The sequence below is a fragment of the Leiobunum rupestre genome, chromosome 5 (genome assembly GCF_980474605.1).
Source record: "Leiobunum rupestre chromosome 5, qqLeiRupe1.1.hap1, whole genome shotgun sequence".
Taxonomy (NCBI): domain Eukaryota; kingdom Metazoa; phylum Arthropoda; class Arachnida; order Opiliones; family Sclerosomatidae; genus Leiobunum; species Leiobunum rupestre.
The window spans coordinates 15,833,001-15,851,831 of NC_143388.1; the positions used below are offsets into that span (position 1 = coordinate 15,833,001).

Genomic DNA, 18,831 nt, shown 5'->3' on the forward strand with positions numbered 1-18,831 from the left:
TTGAATGGGATCCGTTTGACGCTGGCCCGGGGCGTCCGGGAGGGTTTCTGAGATTTCTGTTTGGACAAGGGATGATAATTCGATAAGGACAGCGCGCCCGAGAGGGGATTGCATTTCAAAGACGAACTCTGATTGAATTCCGGGCTCTCTCTCATCCTGACATTCAGACTGTACGTGACACCCAATCCTTCCCCGAATGTAGGTATGACGCGCCATCTACGCAAATTTGATGAGATACCAGCTTTATCCGTGTTTATCGGAAAGGTACTAACGCAAGTGTATTGGGAGTTATTAATTCGAGAATGCGCGCGAGCTAATAGAATGTCTTATGTCATCCTTATTTGCGGGCCATTTCGATTTGGGACTGGCTCATTTTGGAAACTGAATTCCCTTTTTTCCGCTTTGCCCAAAATAAATAGGAGGACTTGTAAATACTATTGGACTTGGTCTTGGACGAGCTATTTGAAGAGCCAACTGCCTTTCAAGTTTTCTCTTCCAATTCAAATACTTGTTTACACGGATTCTATTAAAAGTTGTTCCTTTCAGCGATAAAAATGAGTTTCATTTGATAGTTAAATATAGGAAAACTAAACTTGAAAGTATTTACACATTCATACAGATATTTATTACATTTAGCTAAAATATTTCAAACTGTAATTTTAACTTATCAAAGTGCAATAATTAATTATTTGGAATTATTTAATAGGCTTTAAATTCTCAACGCCTCTAGAAGAGCATAATTTTATACTGATATTTTGTAAGTTTGCAGAAGTCCAGTTTTCTCAAATTAATTTAATAGCGTGTCAACCACAGTTGAAGCTGTAATTTGCGGTCAGTTCTAGACTTTCTTAAAATAGAAACCAAATGACTGCCAAGAGAAAACGGACAGAAACATTTGAGTGGGACTGTACATGAGGCTGAAACCCTTTCAAGGGGTAAGACTCCACAGGCTACATACTGTTTCCTGTTTCTAAGGTCCTCTCTAAAGACTAAAATATGATGCTAACATTTTGGTAGTTCAGATATTTTATAATTCTCGACTGGCAATAAGCCTTTCTATAAAGTCATTACGCTTGCCAAACTTGTTTTAATGTATCGCTTTCGTCACGAGATACGTAGGAGTTCAGTTCAGTTTTGAAGGTTAGATCTTTATAAAAAGGGCGACTCGTCGAATAGTTCTTTCTATAAAGTAACATGCCCTTCTTGTTTAAATGTAGCTCTTACGTCACTGTATTTACCTTTTCCAACACTACGAGCGCGCGCTCGCATCACGAGCAGCTTCCTATTTTCTAACGCTCGCGCAAATCGCGCGTGCTAAGATAATTCCACCGAAGCTGAGTCTTGTGACGTAAGAGCAACATGTTATACTTCTACTTTTAACAAGTTGGGTAAGCGTAAAAAATTTATAGAAAGAACTATTTTAATTCGTGTCTTGTTCAACTTGCTAAAATGTTCCACGCGCTCTTTAATATTTTAGCACAAAAGGCACGTGCATTTTTTTGTGTCAGGGAGTACGCGTGAAATCGCTCGAGCCCGTTTACGCTGAAATATCAAGATGCGCGTGGAATTTTTTAACAAAATGAATAAGACATAAATAGAGTTTTTTCTAGCGTCTATTGGCTATCATAGTGAAACGTCACTTCTACGTCACGAGTGACGCGCCCGATACATCTAAACAAGAAGGCCAATGTTACTTTATAGAAAGTATTATTTCTTATTGTCAGAGGTGACATAATACATTCCGGGTGGAAACTTTTTCCTTGTCCTTGAACTAAAATAGACCATTCTACAAAATACTACTTATGTGGTGATTTACTTTTGTGTATAGACAGACAGGAGATTTGACCCGATGTTTCATGTACCAGGGAGGCTCATAAAAGGATTCTCTGGTAAACCTGCCAACCTAGTTGTCTGGATAAAAATAGTGGATTTTTGTTTAAAATCCTACTAATTTAACGGTTATAGTTTTATACAAACCATTACAAATAGTTCATTAACTATATCTCATTAATTTTGTAATTTTAGATATATTTTATAATTCGACTTTATCGGTGACGCTTTAGAATATACCATTGCCCCCTGGATTAAGAGAAGGCCTAGAAATGGACAGGTTTTGAAATTTTGAAACTGGTAAAATCAAAGTTTTAGTTTTATGCCTCTGTTGGCCGAAAGATGGCCCTAGATCTTTCCATTTTGGCGTCATCAAGTCAGGCTGACAGCGAAAGATCGGCTGCTATTGCTTAAGGGCATTGGCTTATGCGAGAATATTTAAAGTTCCCGTCTTGATCGTCTCGATATAAAGGTTGGAAATCGCGCCATCTACTGAGTGTTTCGCGAGCGTGTAAAAAATGTTGGCCGCCCCCTGTAGAAAAATGATTTCTAGGCCTTCTCTTAATCAAGGGGGCAATGAATATACCAATCTAATAGGAATGCGCAGAACTTTTAAATCCAAAGAATGATTAAGGTTGCAAGTCTTAGTAAAGTAGCGCTATGTGATATTTGTGAAAGTGTATAGCTAGGAATTTTTAGAAAGGTCTATTGTACACGTCTTGCGGGATTTTGAACTATTTACATGTTCCGTATTTGGGCTAGTAAAAAGGAGTAATTAGATTTGGTAGTCAGCTTAAAAGTCGAGATTGAACTGATCTGTTGGTATGGGAGGCCAATAGATAAATTAGAGTTAAAGCGTACACGATTAGTCCTAGAAAATTGATTATTCCTTTTTTTATAAACTAATAACCCCAGATATCTTACACCAACCCGAACAGCACGACAGAATTGTAGTTAAATGAAATCGAAGGGCTACACTATACAGGGTGTTTCAAAAGGTTATGCAAAAATTTGAAGGAGTTGTAGGGGGTGAGTTGAGAAGTATGCCTGTTTTTCCCCATTCTCCTACGATGAGTTAAAAGAGCGCCAGAGAGCTTCAAAGTGTGGCCTACTAGCCCCTGGAAGTAGGCAGAAACAAGCGCAAAACCAAGCAGCAGGTACTTAAAATACTGTTAAGGTTACCTTTTTTACGCTGGCTACCTCGATTTGTTTACAAAGTCCTTTTTTACCCATCACACGAACCCAAACCTTAATGTTCGCATTGCCCTGCTGCTTGGTTTGGCGCTTGTTGCAGCCTACTTCCCGTTCATTTATTATGTGTAACTCGAGATATTTTTATTATTTATATTTTTCTTCAAATAAACCTAAACTATAAAATTCAATATCATTTATGAATTGAGACGTTTACCCCACGGAAAATATAGAAAAGGAATAGCAACGTTACACCTAATACTTCCAGTATTATAATGATTGATATTTGCATTTTCATTAAAAATAAATTGTATTTACCTTAAGCCTTAACTTCCGGTAATGTTACTACTTAAGCCTCGCCTATTGAGATGTATAGCTACTATACATCTCAATAGTATCCCGAGCCAAACCCTAGCTTACATTTTAAAGCCTTGTCAAAGTTAGAGTTTCTATTCCTCATCTACATTTTCTACGGTTTCCACAAAATAAAAAATAAAAAGAATGAAATATAACGTACTCTATTCAATTCGAAATTTGTAAAGGGAGTGTATGAGGAAACGTTATAAGAACAGGTTTGGGTATTTTTTCGCTTCTGGAGGAGGAGTAGCTTTATCTTGGTCCTTTTTCCTGGTTTCCCGGCTTCAACGCCAGGGATTACCAGCACGGCTCACTCATGCCCAGATTTGGAGCTTTCGGCCCAGGAATCGTCGTCACGAAGACGTGGGTGTCACGAAATACCCGCGGCGGCGGCGGCGGCGGCGGCGGCGGCGGCGGCACCAGCGGCCAATGAATGCCAAAAACGTTTGCCGACCGTCCGCCACGACCGTGTCATTATGCGGCACGTGCTCCCGAACTATCGTGTCAAATTGTTTATGGAAATATTGCCATGACTCATTAATCAATCACTGTAAGGGTTCTTTGTGGTATTGGGAAACTGGGAAACTATTATATCAAGTCACTAAAGGCTTGAAATTAATTCCGAGGGATTATATTTTTAAATAACTATCCCTTGTACGAAATCACACTAGTCTTAAAGAGGGGATAAAGAACCATATTTTGGGTGTACCACCTAATTTAACAACTTTTCCACCAGGTGGAACAGAAATAGGGATTACTGTTGCTAGTAATGTCAAAATCATGTCGTTATGCGTGTTAGAAGACGGTTTTTTAGAATATATATTGCCTTTAAACGCTCTATAAATGATGATGGGTAGGTTGACGGGCCAAAAATGTTCAATAACGGGCTTAAAGGTCATTCGCGGTTCATCTCGTAGTTTTATTTGGTCAAAGTTGAGTTTCAAGTGTAACGTTAATTTAATTTTTTTATGATTTTCTCACCCACAGTCGCTTTTAGATATTTCTTAATCAAATTAAACTGTAAGTTCGGTTATTTTTTAAATCTGTGGACCTAAAGATTGTTTCAGATATTGGGTTCAGGCCATCCCTGTTATAGAATATCTGTAATTTCCGAGAAGTCTACCGATTTCTAAATTGAGGTGTCAGTTATTTAAAGGGGCCTTAAACTTCATCTACATTGAGGAAAAACTTTTCTTCAGCTACTGAGATTAACCTAGTAGTTAATCTCTTTGCGTTGTCAGAATGACAATCAGGCTGGGTTGATGGCGATAAAAACCAGTGAAAAGAGTTTTTTGGTTTCAAATTTCAAAATAAGTACCCTCCCGAAGCGTTATTTCCACTTTTGAAAACGTTTGCAATTTCAATAGCAAAAACTAAATCGCCGTTACTTGAAACTTACAAGTTCGTATGTGAACTTCATAATAAGATCGATAATTTCAAGTGCTAACCAGGTTTAAAGCTCCTATAAAATTATTATTGGTATGATAAAAATTATATTTATGATAAAAAGACTACAACTAAATTAATGTCAATGTAAACTTTTCTGGCAATAAAAAGGTCTATTGGGCTCCCAAAGTCTTGGCCTACGTGTTAAATAAATACCGCCATTACACCTTACTTACGTTCCCACGAATTACCGTTCCACACATGCATTTCCTTTTTGCCATCCCGGGGAGTCTTGGCATCCGCCACCGTCGTCAAGACACCGCAAGCCAACGCTAACAAAAACCACTTTGTCGTCGTTAAATCCATTTTGGGGTAACTGCACCAGAGTGAATCGCAAAATGCCAAAATCCGTTTGGCATCGGATCGTGGATTAATCCATTCGGTGTAAGTTGAGATCGAGAATTAGATTCCGACAGGCGCAACCTGAACCGCGCGACAACGCACCTTCGAACTGTTTTGAAGTAATGGGCAAACACGCCAGAGTGGCGACGACTTGGAAATATGGAGAACGAGAACTGGGACGTTCGTACGCGCTCGCCTGCCCACGGGTTTCGCCATGTTTGGGGGCCCTTTGAAGGGGGCCTACGCCGTCGGCTTACTCAGGTATAATCTTCAATTTTTCTTCTCTCATTTCGCGTTTTCCTGTGGGTGTCGACGCGAATCGAACGACGTAATACAAGATCGCCTTTTTTCTACATTACCGTATTTATCTTTCAATGTATCCGAGGGATTATTTTAGGGAGGGTCTTTCGGGCCGCCGTCGACAATGAACGCATTATGGTGTTTTGACTAACGGGAAAAATGGTCTCTCTAGACGCTAATGGTTATCCTATTCGTTTCTTTTGTTATTCTTAGGCGTGAGCGTTTTCTAGGGAATACGCACGGTTTGCCTTTGATGTTATTGGTCTTTTAAGGGTCGTACGCGGTAACTGAACGTTAGTCGGGTAAAGATGTATTCAAAACAATTTGTTGAATAACAGACAGGTTAAGTAATCCCTTGAGTACTTGTTGGAGTGTAGATTGTATAGAACAAAGATACACTAATAAAAGTTCCCCCTTACACGTTTTCTGGCTCTGAATTCAGTGGCTTAGACAAGGGGGGGTTTCCGGTTCCAGACCCCCCCTTGGGCCTACCTTTTACTGTACTAAATATCCACCCCCTTCCTTACCCCCTCTTAACATTCACATACTTCGACCCCCTCCCCCCCTTGACGAATTTCTGGCTACGCCACTGTCTTTTAAAGGTTTAAAGAATAATTAGAAAAATTCCGTCACGTGACTTAGGAAACGCTTTTCAAAACACGTAATTCTGGATTAGCTGGGTACTTATCTCGTAAGATAAATATTTATATACTTCTGGAGGTATCAATTCGGAGTAGTACTTACGTTGGCATTCGTGGGCGTTGGCAGCGTGGGCCCGGGCCCAGGGCTGGTCATTGTAAAATGCTAAGCATTCGTTGCAGTCGGGCCCGGCTGTGTTGTGCTCGCAGTTGCAGTAAGGAATTCTCTCATTGTTAGCACCGAAGCGGGTCAAGCATTCTGCCGCGTGACCGTTGCACTTACACCTGGCAAAAAAAATCGGGAAGAAAATTTTCATTTGATTGAATGGTTGGAATCGAGAAAGGTTTAGGGGTTTCCCCCGACTTTTTCGGTTTCCTCTTTCTATAAAAGCAGAGCCATATACAGGGCCCCCCGAGGTTAGCCGCCCCCTGTCTTCGAATTTTATGTGTTTTCCATTTTTTGTAATATTAATATTTTAAGTCAAAAATAAATTAGGTCTTAATTTTTAAGGGTCCCAAATTAGACTTTCTACAGGGCCCATAATAGTGTTAATCCGGCCCTGGCACTAGAAACTGTCAGCGAAATAGTAGTTCAGCAACGAAACTAGAGATGGTGGTAGTGTAAGGTCAAGAACTTATTGTAGATGGAATATTTGCCCTATTTTAAAGTTAGCCACAAGTATGGAGATACAGCTTGCGAAAACATGTTTAGATCTGGCAAGAAGGAAGATTTGTAATCTTACCTGCCACCAACGGCAAAATCACTGATGGCGTAAAAGTATGTTCGGAAGACCCTCGGATCTCCGTACAGTTCGTCTCCGAACGTGTTCAACCTGTCCAAAGTTATTCGAATGTCCGTCGCAGTGACCCATTCCTGTTCAAGAAAAACGCAAGATGTAAGGACTAAGGACACGCTTTACGCGGGATAAACGGTAGTGTTGTTAATTTTCCGGAAAAATAAAATGCGATTTCCGCAAATCGGAAAAATAAAAAATTGAAACATAAATTACTTTTTCAGGGTTTTTAATGTTTTTAACTTTTTATCGATATAAAATGTGTAATATCAGTAAACATACTACAAAACATTAATAGTGTTACATTGTTAATCAGTTTAAACTAGTCTAGAGGTTTAGTTTTACTTTCAGATTCGACAAAATGAGGCGAAAATGCCGCTTTATTTAAATTTGCAAACAATATATTAGATTAATCATGGAATGAAAACTTTTTTAATTTTTCTCGGAAAAATACGGAAAATTTTTCGGAAAAAAGTCCTCGGTCATTTTCCGACTTACAACACTAGATAAACCAATGATGACAATGTCAAGTAATCTTACGTGTAAGATGGGACTGTTGTCGAAGTCATCGTAGGCGCTGGGTCTGCCCTCGAGCGTGCTGAAGGCGACGTTGCCTCCCGTCAGGGGTGATATGTCGCTGAAATCTTTGGTGCAAAGGGCTTTGGTTTCGTCCTCGCGGGTGACGTAGTCGTTTTCTCTGACCCGGTAAGACTCGTTGCAGGATCCGCTGTAATACTGGTAAGGAATCCACGGCCCATCCTCCCGCGTTCGCTTGTAAATGGCGAAGCTTTCCGGTCTCGGAGAGTGGAACTTTAGACGGACGTACGTTATGTCGAACGCCTTTCCTATTAGAGAAAAGATTCAAGAGAAAATATCGTTAATAACAATGGACAATACTACATTCACTATAATCAGAAGTGTCAGGGCCGGATTAACCCAAATATCTGCCCTAAGCAATTTAAGAATTTTGGTACCTCCCCCCCCCCCTCATTAGTTATTAGACGCCGGACTCAGGAAAATAAAATTCTTATTTGGAATCTTGGATAATACTAATACAGATGCATTTATATTTTATTTATATTTTACTCCGTAACTTAATTTTTTAACGTGTATATTCTGTAGGATAATTTTTTATATTTTTTAAATTAAACTTTATGATAAATCCGCCACTGAAATAAGGCGAAGCGTCTACAGCTGACATCGGCAATTCGCCAAAACGACTAGCTCAGTACCTCTATAAATATGTTGGATACCGCCAAACTGGTGGCGGGAACAAAATGGTAACACGAAATGTTTTGACTATACTAAATTATAATAGATGATGCCAGACTACCATTATTTCAAAATATTTTCCGAGTTAAATGTATTTACTGACTGTGAGTTTTAATAAATACAAATTTTACCAAAATACGTGACTTTAGTATATTTAGTATAGTCAAAACAATTCATGTAGCCTTTTTGTTCCAGCCCCAGACCTGCGGTATTCAATATATTTACGGAGGTAATCGTTTTGGCGAATTTCCGATGTCAGTAGACGCTTCAAAGGAGTATAGTTATTTTTTATTTAGTTTTAGTTCCATTGTATCATTATCACATTTTTTAGTTTTTCCTAATGAATAAAATTTCAATGATGCCCCTAATTTCTATATTTCTTGATGCCCTAAGCAATTGCTTTTTTTGCCTAATTTTGGCTCGGTATATTTTTGTATGTAGCCCAATTGGCGGGTTTCGGTTCATTGGGAATCCCGCTATAATTGATATATTTATATTCGTTTAATTTATTATAATATTAGGGTATTTTTATTAGGTTGGGTTAGGTTTAGGCTTAGGCTAGGTGAGGCTAGGTTAGGATCAGGTTAGGTTAGGTTGGGTTGGGTTCAGTTGGGTTTTTGGAATTGAAAAAATTATTAATAAATAGAATGCAATTCTTTTATTATGTTTATAATATAACATAATTTTACAAAACCCGCACAATTTGACAGAATTCGGCTATTTATATGAAACATGTACTCTCGCGTTTCCAAACGTTATTTCGGAAGGTCAAATATTACGAGTTTATAAATTTATTACATCAAGAAAATATATTTAACAAATAAGTACAATTTACATCGTTAGAGGTACATTTCTAGTCGTGACGCTGTTTGGAGGGAAATTCGCACTCAAAGGTATCTGTATCCTAGTCTGCGAATGTACACGTTCGGATTTAATAGCCTAGACTAATAGTTATCTCTTAAGTAATCTATTTCTATCCCACTTTTCTATAGAAATGCATACAATAATTTCATGTATAGTAGTGGACGCGATAATTAAAGCATTATTAGTTTAAGCTAACATATCATTTAGAGTAATTAATTCACGCTAAAATTCAATTGAAATTGAACATTACTAAAAATTTATTCAAATAAGACCGCATTAATATCATTAAGAAGGTCGTTAATTAGATTATATTGAAGTGATGAGAAAACCTGGTGTCAATATCATATACTGTATTACACCTTTCAAGTTGAGTGAAATTAGAGATACAATTATATACGTCATATACCCAAGAATAAATGCAGGTACTTAAGAATTTGGGACTAAAGAGGTTTTTATTTTTATTGGCACTTTTTCCTGCAGACGATCGCCAACTATGTTATCGTTTTGTGATTGAAAATCAGACGAACTTTCGCTAGAAAGTATGCGAGGGTGCTATCAAAAGTCTATTGCTATCGCCCCATATTCTTAGATTTTTTTTGGGAATAGCTTGATTTACTTGATTACTGTGTACGCTAGAAATAACTAAAATTGTGGATGAAGCCAAAGACTTTGTTTTTTCTGCAATTCATTTGGTTATTTTTAAGTATACAGTTTACTTTATTAGCATTTAGTTAAGGCAAGAATAGTTTATTTTACAGCAAGTGGTGGTAAGTGGCTTTCAGTGGCGTAGTGAGGTTATTTTGCGCGCATGGCAAAACTACAAAATTTGCGCCCCCCGCCTGCCCTAACAATAACTTTAGCATAAAATCCAATATTCGTTTTAATACTGTCGGCGCTCGGGGCGGATGCCCCGCTCACTACGCCTCTGGTGGCTTTAGTGTAGTACCTCGATAGATGTCACTCTCGCTAGGTAAGTCCGACCGAAGAAAGGCAAAATATCTAGTACATTTGGCGGAAAGATACTCGGACGAATTTCCGGTAAATCAGTGGTCAGAATTTCGAAATTGGTCTGTTTTCGGTTGAATTTCTAAGAGTAGCCGCGCGTGTTATATAATTATGGAAAATACCGTCTATTACGTTATATTCCAAACTATTAATTAATTAATTAATTAAAATATATAAGATTAAAAACAGTTGTAATAATTAATTCTTGTTACTACAAGTGAGGCATACATAAACAAATCCATTTGGCGAGTCCAGGGTAAGTATAGAACTGGTAAAGCCGAGATCACCACTTTTACGTACATAAACGCGCTATTTGGTGATTGCTTAGGGGCATAATACGCTATTGTGATATTTAAAATAAACATTTCAAAAATGGATTAATATAACACGCGTAGAAACCTTTAGGAATTCAACAGAAAATAGGTGAAATTGGAGGCGTTAATTTCAAATATCGCCTATTTTCTGTGGAATTCCTAAAGGTTCCTACGTGTGTTATATTTATAAATTTTAGCAATGTATATTGCGTAAATTTCAAAGTGATCAATAAATATTTAATGTAGAATATTATTTTTATGCTTCATTATAGCAAATTTTTGATAAAATAAACAATCATCAAATCGCACGTGGTAATCACGGCATTACCGTTCTATACTTACCCTGGTAATCACCAGACGGAATTTTTTTAGGTATGCCTCACTTGTAGTACTAAAAATAAAAATGACAACTGTTTTTAAATCTTACCTATGTTAAGTAACTAATGATCACTTTGAAATATAACGCAATAGACCCTATTATAAAACGCGGGTATACTTAGAAATTCAACCGTAAAAATATATTAGATAGTTTGCCTTTCTTAACCTGCAACCTAGGAGAAACAAACACATGGAGAACGCAGCTAGCCTTTAAACACGCTAACGCAGTGTTGTGTACAAATTTCATTGGACGAACCTTTACGCTGAACGTTTTACGGGCGGGGGAAGACAATTTCCGAATTTTCCCCTTCCGACGGCAGCAAGGGCTTAAGCGTCTAACCATATGTAACATAATTACTCATAAGTATGCTTCTGTATAACATTTCCATTGAAAAAAATTCAATGAGACCTTGTTTCACGCGGAACATACATTAAGCGGACCCAAAAATGCAAAAATGCTTATAATCCTTGCGCTATTGAAAAGGTTACCATGGAAATGAAATCATGTGATCGCGAGGCACGAGCTAAACTTGACATGGGCAAAGCCAGAAACGCGCGAGGAATTCTCACTAACTTCCGTTTCCCATCAGTAAAGTTGAGGACGCGTATTTCGTCACGGAGTTGTAAGTGACGTAATTTACGTCATATCCCGTGAGCAAGGTTTCATTAACGAAAAGGCTTTTATGGTATACTTATGAGTGATTATGTTACATATGGTCTAACCAATGAAAACTGTACGCAAGAAAATGAACGACTTTTGACGGGTTGTCGGGTGCTGTGTTTGTTGCTCCTAGCTGCAACTGACTTGCGAGTGTAGTGTATTAAGTGGAGATTTCCAAAGAACACGTACGTGGACTAAATAGCCGTCGTATATTTGCAGCTTGGCAGGCGCCGTCACTTTAAGGTCCTATTCTAGTGTCTAGCTCTCGTATTTATGAGCTCGGAATTTCCAAAATCACCACGTACAATCACTGCTGAGTGAGGGCGAATGGCCCTAACGACGTCCACATTTTGACGCGAAACAAAGTCTATATTATCCTCTTAGATACATTTTAGTTCGCTTAGTAAACTTTTAAGCTATAAACGTAGATCTTGTCTGTCCAAAAAGTAACAATATTCTCCAAGAAGTTTTGAAAGAAGAGGAAAGAAGATTTTTATTCCGGCAACTTACGAATTTTCCACAGCTCATACGTTATAAGGGCAATCCCAATAACCTTTCCGTTGACTTCCACGCACGAAGATATGGTTTTTCGTTATGTTAGAATTTCAAAAACCCCTTTAACCTTTAGGTGCCATGCCATAGAAAACCCTAGCTCGGAAAAAGCGAGCGCATTCATTTCGGGCGAGAAAATTTCAAAGGGAAAAATGATTTCGACCGACATTCATTCGATTTTCAGCGTCTTTTCATTCTTCGAAAAGAAAAATAGAAAAGAGCGAGAAAAAAATGCCGGGTAGAATCTGAAAATCAAACTGCATTTTGTTCACGGCGAAGAAGAAAAGGAGAATCTTGAATAAATGTCAGCGAAGAAAATGCATTAAAAACAAGGTTGCGAAGTCGTCACGTGGAGACGGTCACCCTACGATTTCTTCACACTATTCTACAGGGATTTAACACTTTTGAAACAAGGATTTAGTTGAATTTGTGATACAATGATGATGCTGACTTTTCGACAGGGTTTTTGGCGGTTTGGTCTATTGAGTTTTACAATTTTGGGGACTTTGACTATTTGGATTTAAAATTTGATTTGATTTGGAATTTTGAGGGATTTTAGCACTTTGAATTTCAATGATTTTTTTTAAATCTTTCTATTTTTATTGGGAATTTTGAGGGGTTATAACGATTTTGGGCTATTTGATTTGGAATTTGGGATATTTTATTAGGAATTTGGGATATTTTATTTGGAATTTGGGATATTTTATTTGGAATTTGGGCTATTTTATTTGGAATTTGGGATATTTGATTTGGAATTTGGGATATTTGATTTGGAATTCTGGATATTTTATTTGGAATATTTATTTTTTGGACGATCTCGCGATTTATGGAATTTTGGCCATTTTGTATATTTGGTTTAGAATTTGGAATATTTGATTTGGAATTTTGGGTTAATTTTACAATTTTTTGTTGTGAATTTTGAGTGTTTTTGATGAATTTTGGGATTTTCAGGACATATAGGGGTAACTTGACAACGGAAATTTACATGACCTTGTCCATGTATTCAAGGTCATTCAAAATTTATCTTGAGAACCATTTAAGATACAAAGTTGGTTTCAATTAGAAAAGTGTTCCCCGTAACATTTTAAGTCTAAATAGCTTGGACCATACCTAATTTGACCATTGAAAATTCGAGGAATTCTAGACAAAACAAGAAGGTTGTGATGAAAATAATGTTACTAGAGATAAATTTTAAATGACCTTGAAGACGTGGCTCAAGTTCGTAAAAATTTTCCTTTTCAACGAGCTATGTGACTTAAAAATTTCAAATCTGCAGTAAAATTAAATTTAGACTAATTATCACTGGATAATTGTTTTTGTTTACACCCTATAAATAATATAATGATATATTAATAAATAATTATATTATAATAACCAGCTTGGCTAATACCCAAGGCACCAACGTAGGCCTAAGTCATCAAGTGACTTTTAAGGCCATTAATTCAGGTGGCCGGGTTGCAATGCGTAGGAGGGTGGTGGCAAGCCCTGCATGTCACGCGAGCCAACAGCTCCCTACACTAACTATTACCGTTAGCCTCAACAAGTTTTGATGGAACAAGCTGGGATCGAACCCGGCTTCTCTTGCTGCGAGGCGAAAGTGCTAACCACTGAATTAGACTTGCTATTTACTTAACTCTACTATATTATCGTTAAATATGCAAATGTGTGATACGAAATCTTCACCTTTTTTAGGTTGCAAAAAAATTCCAAAAATCAACATTATTTTCTCTGATAACGGAAGGTTTTTTTTACTGTTGTACCCTACCATATTTTTCACTTCCGCCACCACTGCTGTAAAGTAGTTATAAATAAAATTGATGTCGATATAGTATTCGGCAACAACGAACACAATTTCACAAGTTATTTTCGGGTCTCGGTTAAAAAAATGATGACCGGTTAGGAACATCGAAAGCACCAAAAACTGAATTTACCTCTTCGCAAATAACACCAGGAGGCCCGTTCCCCCTCACCCATTCTTGTATTAAAAAAAAAAACATTAACCAAATTTTTTTCAAAGAAAGAAACAGAAAACCTAAATAAAAAATCGAAAGGGCAAAAAAAAAGAATTCTTTACAATGGAGCCCAAAGCACCTTTTCCAAAACAATTCTAGAGCCATTTTTCAAAACTTCCGAAAATAAAGGAAAAAAATCGATAATTTTTCCGCATCTTTTCTTACGAATAAAATCTCTCTGAAACAGAAGTGTTCCAATACAAAAGGCGTTGCTGGAAGTACCAATGCTAAATTTCAAATGACATTTGAAATTTTCTGTGTGCCATTCGCTTCTTTAAACACGGGGAAAATTGTTATTATCCTCGCGTGGTTTTTAATTTCTCTTTTGGAACTTTATCTACGAAATAATTTTAACACTATGAAATATAACATTATTTTAGTAATTTGTTTATTATGATACAAGAAATTCAACTGACCTTCTCATGTAAATAACTTAAATTTATTTTTCATTAGTATTAAACTAAATTAAATAAAAGTTGCCTTGCGATTCTCAAAAGTAAAAATTTTTAAAGAAATTTTATGCTTGACAGTTTTCGTGTCATTACTGTGGCTAAACAGATACTGCACTTCGATATTAGCCCAAAAGACCTAGAAGTTCTACAAGTGTTAGGTAAACAGCTACTACACTTTGATCTTGGTCAAAAGACCAAGAAATTAAATTATAATTCTTAGATAAACAGATACCACACTTTGATTTTGGTCAAAAGACCAAAATGTTAGGTAAATTGTTAGATACCCTTTATACTAATCCAAGGGAGCGATAATCTATACTAAAATTGTTATAGACTAGATGTTCAGAAATGGAGTATCGCAAAGGTGCAAAGACCGCGTGGGATAGGCGTTTGGTTGGAAAGTTGGAAGTCGTGAGATCAAATCCTGCTGAACAAAGAAAATCATTTCGAAAAACTAATGAAATATAAATCATTAACGAATGCTAGAAATAGTTTTTACACTTAAAAATAATTAAAATCTATACGAGTATAATAGTATATACAATTTTTTAATCTCCATTGAATAATGAACACGAAACAGGCATCCAGCCAGCCATTCTTGATAAGGCAGTAACTTTTGTTCTCAAAAGTAAAAAAACCCATCTGTGGGAGAAGGCGGATTTGGTTTCCTAGTGTCGTTTAGCACAATCTTTTATTTAAAACATACCAAGAACCTCATTCAACGGTACAATTGAATTATCACGTTTCGAAAGTTGGAGCCTAAGAGCCATCTTCAATTCATTTTTAAATCAGTTTTCCACTTAAATTATTTAATTTGGAAATTCTTAGCAAAATTGGAAACGAAATTTGATCAAGACGCTTTTCAACATTCAGAGTAAGTCATTCAATTAGCCCAGTGAAAGGGAAAACTACTCTTCAAATATTCAAATAACGAAAACCCCTCCCACCTTTTTATCCATTCCATTTCATTCATTCTTCCTTTATCCATTTTATTATTCCGAAAGATTCGCGCGCGACAGACAAGTAAAAGATCCAGAGTATGACTTTATTGAATTTGGGAACGACAGAATTCCGGATTTGAAAGACATATCTTGGCCCTTGTTCAAGGATCAGAATATCCCGTCCAGCCGCCTCCGTCCGTCCAAACTTCCCCCTTTTTGTTTTGCCGTCTCACTCGCTCTTAATATCTTGGAAGGCGTTGACCACTTAACTGACACGGCCAGTTGTCGATAGCGCACGTAATAGCGAATTTCCAAACTTTTCCCGGGCTAAAGTATTGATTCCTCGGCTTATTTTATTTCCTTTCTCGACGGAACAACGAGGTTGCCATAGGAACGACGATATTTTTGACAAACGGATTAAAAATTGAGAAAGCCCCCGGAGGATTCGGTGAAGCCCGTCAAGTCAACGCCTTTATGAAATTGACACTCGAGTTATGGATTTCGAAAGCTTATGGAACGCAAACCGAAACGGTTTCCAGAGCTTCGACTACGCTGTCTTTCTCGATTTAATAGAAGTAAATGGTTAATGGAGTAGCGAAAATTAAAATTTTCTCAGTATCGAGATTGGAAAAAGATTGTTTACTTTTAATTAAAGACAGCGCAAAAAAGCTGGCTTGTTTACATTTAGTTCTTTTCAATTAGTTAAATGGGTTTCTGTAAAAAAAAGTAATTTTTTTAGTTGGGTTGTTCACACGAGCAGTGTTTTCGTGGTTTTCTCTATTTTCTAGTTTTACCGCCTTTTAATTCCCGCTATTCTGGCGCACAGGAAAATTATAATAATGCTGTAAGGATTTCTCAAGAATGTATTTATACTGATTGACAATAGCTATGTTGGAACTGCAGTGGCCATTATCTACTTTCGCGCTATTTCAAGCTGAACTCTTTTAATTTTGTATTTTAACTTAAAATTTATATTTATGTGTAAAACAGCCTCTTGTTTAGTGATTAAAACAACTTTGACAATTTTAAATTTTAAAGAAATTAAGTTATTACGTTTAAATTCGGACCCCCGGAGCTAAACAAATTGGGCAAGCGCCCAAACTACCCTTTAGTTAGGACTTTATGTCTCGTTAACTACTAATATTATAATTATCAAAATTATTTTAAGCAGTAGAGGAAGGTTCAGCCTAATAAGAAAAATATAATTCAATTATGTAATTGTTAAAACAGAAACATTCAGCTTGAACGAAAAAGAGGCTTTTACTGTATTCTTCCCCCTTAACGGTTCAAACGAAATCGAACTAAGAGATTGTCTGTGAAATCCGATTTCGTTTGAACGACGCGATCAAAGCTTGTTAAGCGAAGAGATAATCTTTAAACTACGAATATTTTACGACAATGCCTGTTCAAATTGAAATGAATAAAATATTCTTCCAAAATGTTGACTCCTAACTTGTTTCGTTTAAATTTCCCCCAAATCACGGATTTCGCCAGCCAACAAACCTATCGCCGCCCGTGTCCAATTTCAAACAAGCGTCGTTAGTGCTAGCTCCGCTCTACGTGCTAACTTCGCGCGCTTCTGTTCGTCTCGTATCCATGGAGATATCCTTTTCCGCTACCGACGGAAGTTGAAGAAGCTTCTAAGATAGGGCAAAAAGTCGCCGCTGGGAGTCACATATACCGGTTTTGATATCATTTGGAGTAATCGCTGTTAAAGGCCTAGGTTTTCTTCTGCCTATCATCCTTTAAATTTACTTTCCTTCCAAACAAATACCCTGGTGGTAGGTCAACAGCTGAACACGTCGGCCTACCACCAGGGTATTTGTTTCTAACGTTATAACTTATATAGAGCTAGTATATTATAAACTTATGCTGATAGTTATCTCAACATTGTCATTCATTTTAAATATAAATAATTACATTGTTAGCTTTCTCTAGAGAAATTGCGTGGTTAGTTTGATCACAGACCACCTATCCCAATAGAGGTCGGGGATGGTTAACGTTTATTAAATAGATAAAGCTCTCAAAATTATTCGTAAAATGTTTTGATCAAGTAATTTATATTTCTGTATTATCCGATTAATGTTTTGATAAATTTGTAAAATTAGTCGGAAAAACGACGTTTTTTTCGATAAAAAGCTCAAATTTTACGAATAATACATGTTTTTTAATCCTTTTCCGAAATATTAACCGGTAAATTTCTTTGTTTACATTTTTTCCCGAAAAAAATCAATTTAAACATGGATAATTATTAACCATCCCCGACCTCTATATCCCTAGAAAGACTTGCATCAACCTCGAAAAAAAGGTGTATCAAATAGATGCGGTTTTTTTTTCAGGAAACAGACAATAGCACGTAAAAATACTTTTTTTTACGAAATAAAAATAAATATAAAAATGTCGTGTGCGAGCCAGCTTCTACAATACATTTTTTTGTCGCACGTGTTCGGCTTCGTACCTTTAAATCTTCCTCTACCTGCCATCTATGAGCAACAAACACAGCACCCTTCACAGGGAGAACGCAACCCGTCAGAAGTCGTGCATTTTTCATTGGTTAGACGCTTTAGCGCCTGCTGGCGTCAGAAGGGGAAAATTCGGAAATTGTCTTCCAGCCCCCAGGCCGTAAAACGTTCAGCGTAAATTTGTAGACAACACCGCGTTAGCGTGTTTAAAGGCTAGCTGCGATCTCCTTGTGCTTGTTGTTCCTAGCTGCCACAAGATGGCGCGCTCTCAAAAAAGTCGCGTAACATTCGAAATAGAATAAAAATTAATTGTTACCCGCGATACCTGTCTCTCTTGGGGTAGGTGATCTGTGGTTTGATACAACATAAATACGCATACATTGAATAGGATTCCGTTTTTGAAATTACGTAACGTCTTAGATAAAGAGTCAAAAGCTTCTTACGGCTATGCCATCATAATATTTTCACAAAACATCCACCCACATTTTCTAAGACAGCGTACGTTATGAAAATATATTATTTCTAAATATTTGTTAAATTAAATTAACTATTTCCTCAACGTTACTTCGTATAACAGAGTATGGCGTACTACCGTTCTAAATTTATTAATTGAACGTTCTGTCGTGGGTGAAACTATTAAAGACTTCGTGGAGTGTGGGCTCGAAAAGACGGAAACAAAACAATACCGGTTGTTGCAACATGGCAGCAAATCGTGACACTAATGCTTATAATCAACAGTTAGCTCACCACTTTGGAACTGTTACTGATTATGCAAATATATTTGAGAAATAGCAACCGGAAACAAGGGTTAAATCTCAGAACGTATTTCTCACGTTACTGTCAAACACGTCGACTATTCAAGGTCGAAATGCGTGGGAAGATATTTCTCATCGCCAAAGAGCGTCTGGATCAAATTGAAAGCGATTATCTTTCTAATTTTAAAATAAAGAGTCAAGTTGACCATACTACAAATTCATACGACTCAAAAAGCATTTTTTGAACGGTCACAAAGCGTTTTAA

The 18,831-nt window shown here is 37.0% G+C and overlaps 1 protein-coding gene across 2 annotated transcripts in view; it reads right to left on the reverse strand.

Annotated features, from left to right (window-relative positions):
* The window catches only part of LanB2 (laminin subunit gamma-1), a 126,650-nt gene that overhangs the window by 22,794 nt on the left and 85,025 nt on the right, over positions 1–18,831 (reverse strand). Inside the window, exons 2-4 of one of the 2 annotated variants that reach the window (XM_090174390.1) lie at positions 7,439–7,743; positions 6,848–6,978; positions 6,211–6,389 (exon numbers count right to left, since the gene is read on the reverse strand). In XM_090174390.1, the coding sequence (XP_090030516.1) occupies positions 6,211–6,389; positions 6,848–6,978; positions 7,439–7,743 (615 nt within the window). Of the gene's footprint in view, positions 1–5,000; positions 5,244–6,210; positions 6,390–6,847; positions 6,979–7,438; positions 7,744–18,831 lie in introns of those variants that run through there. The other variant, XM_090174391.1, reaches the window with a different exon arrangement.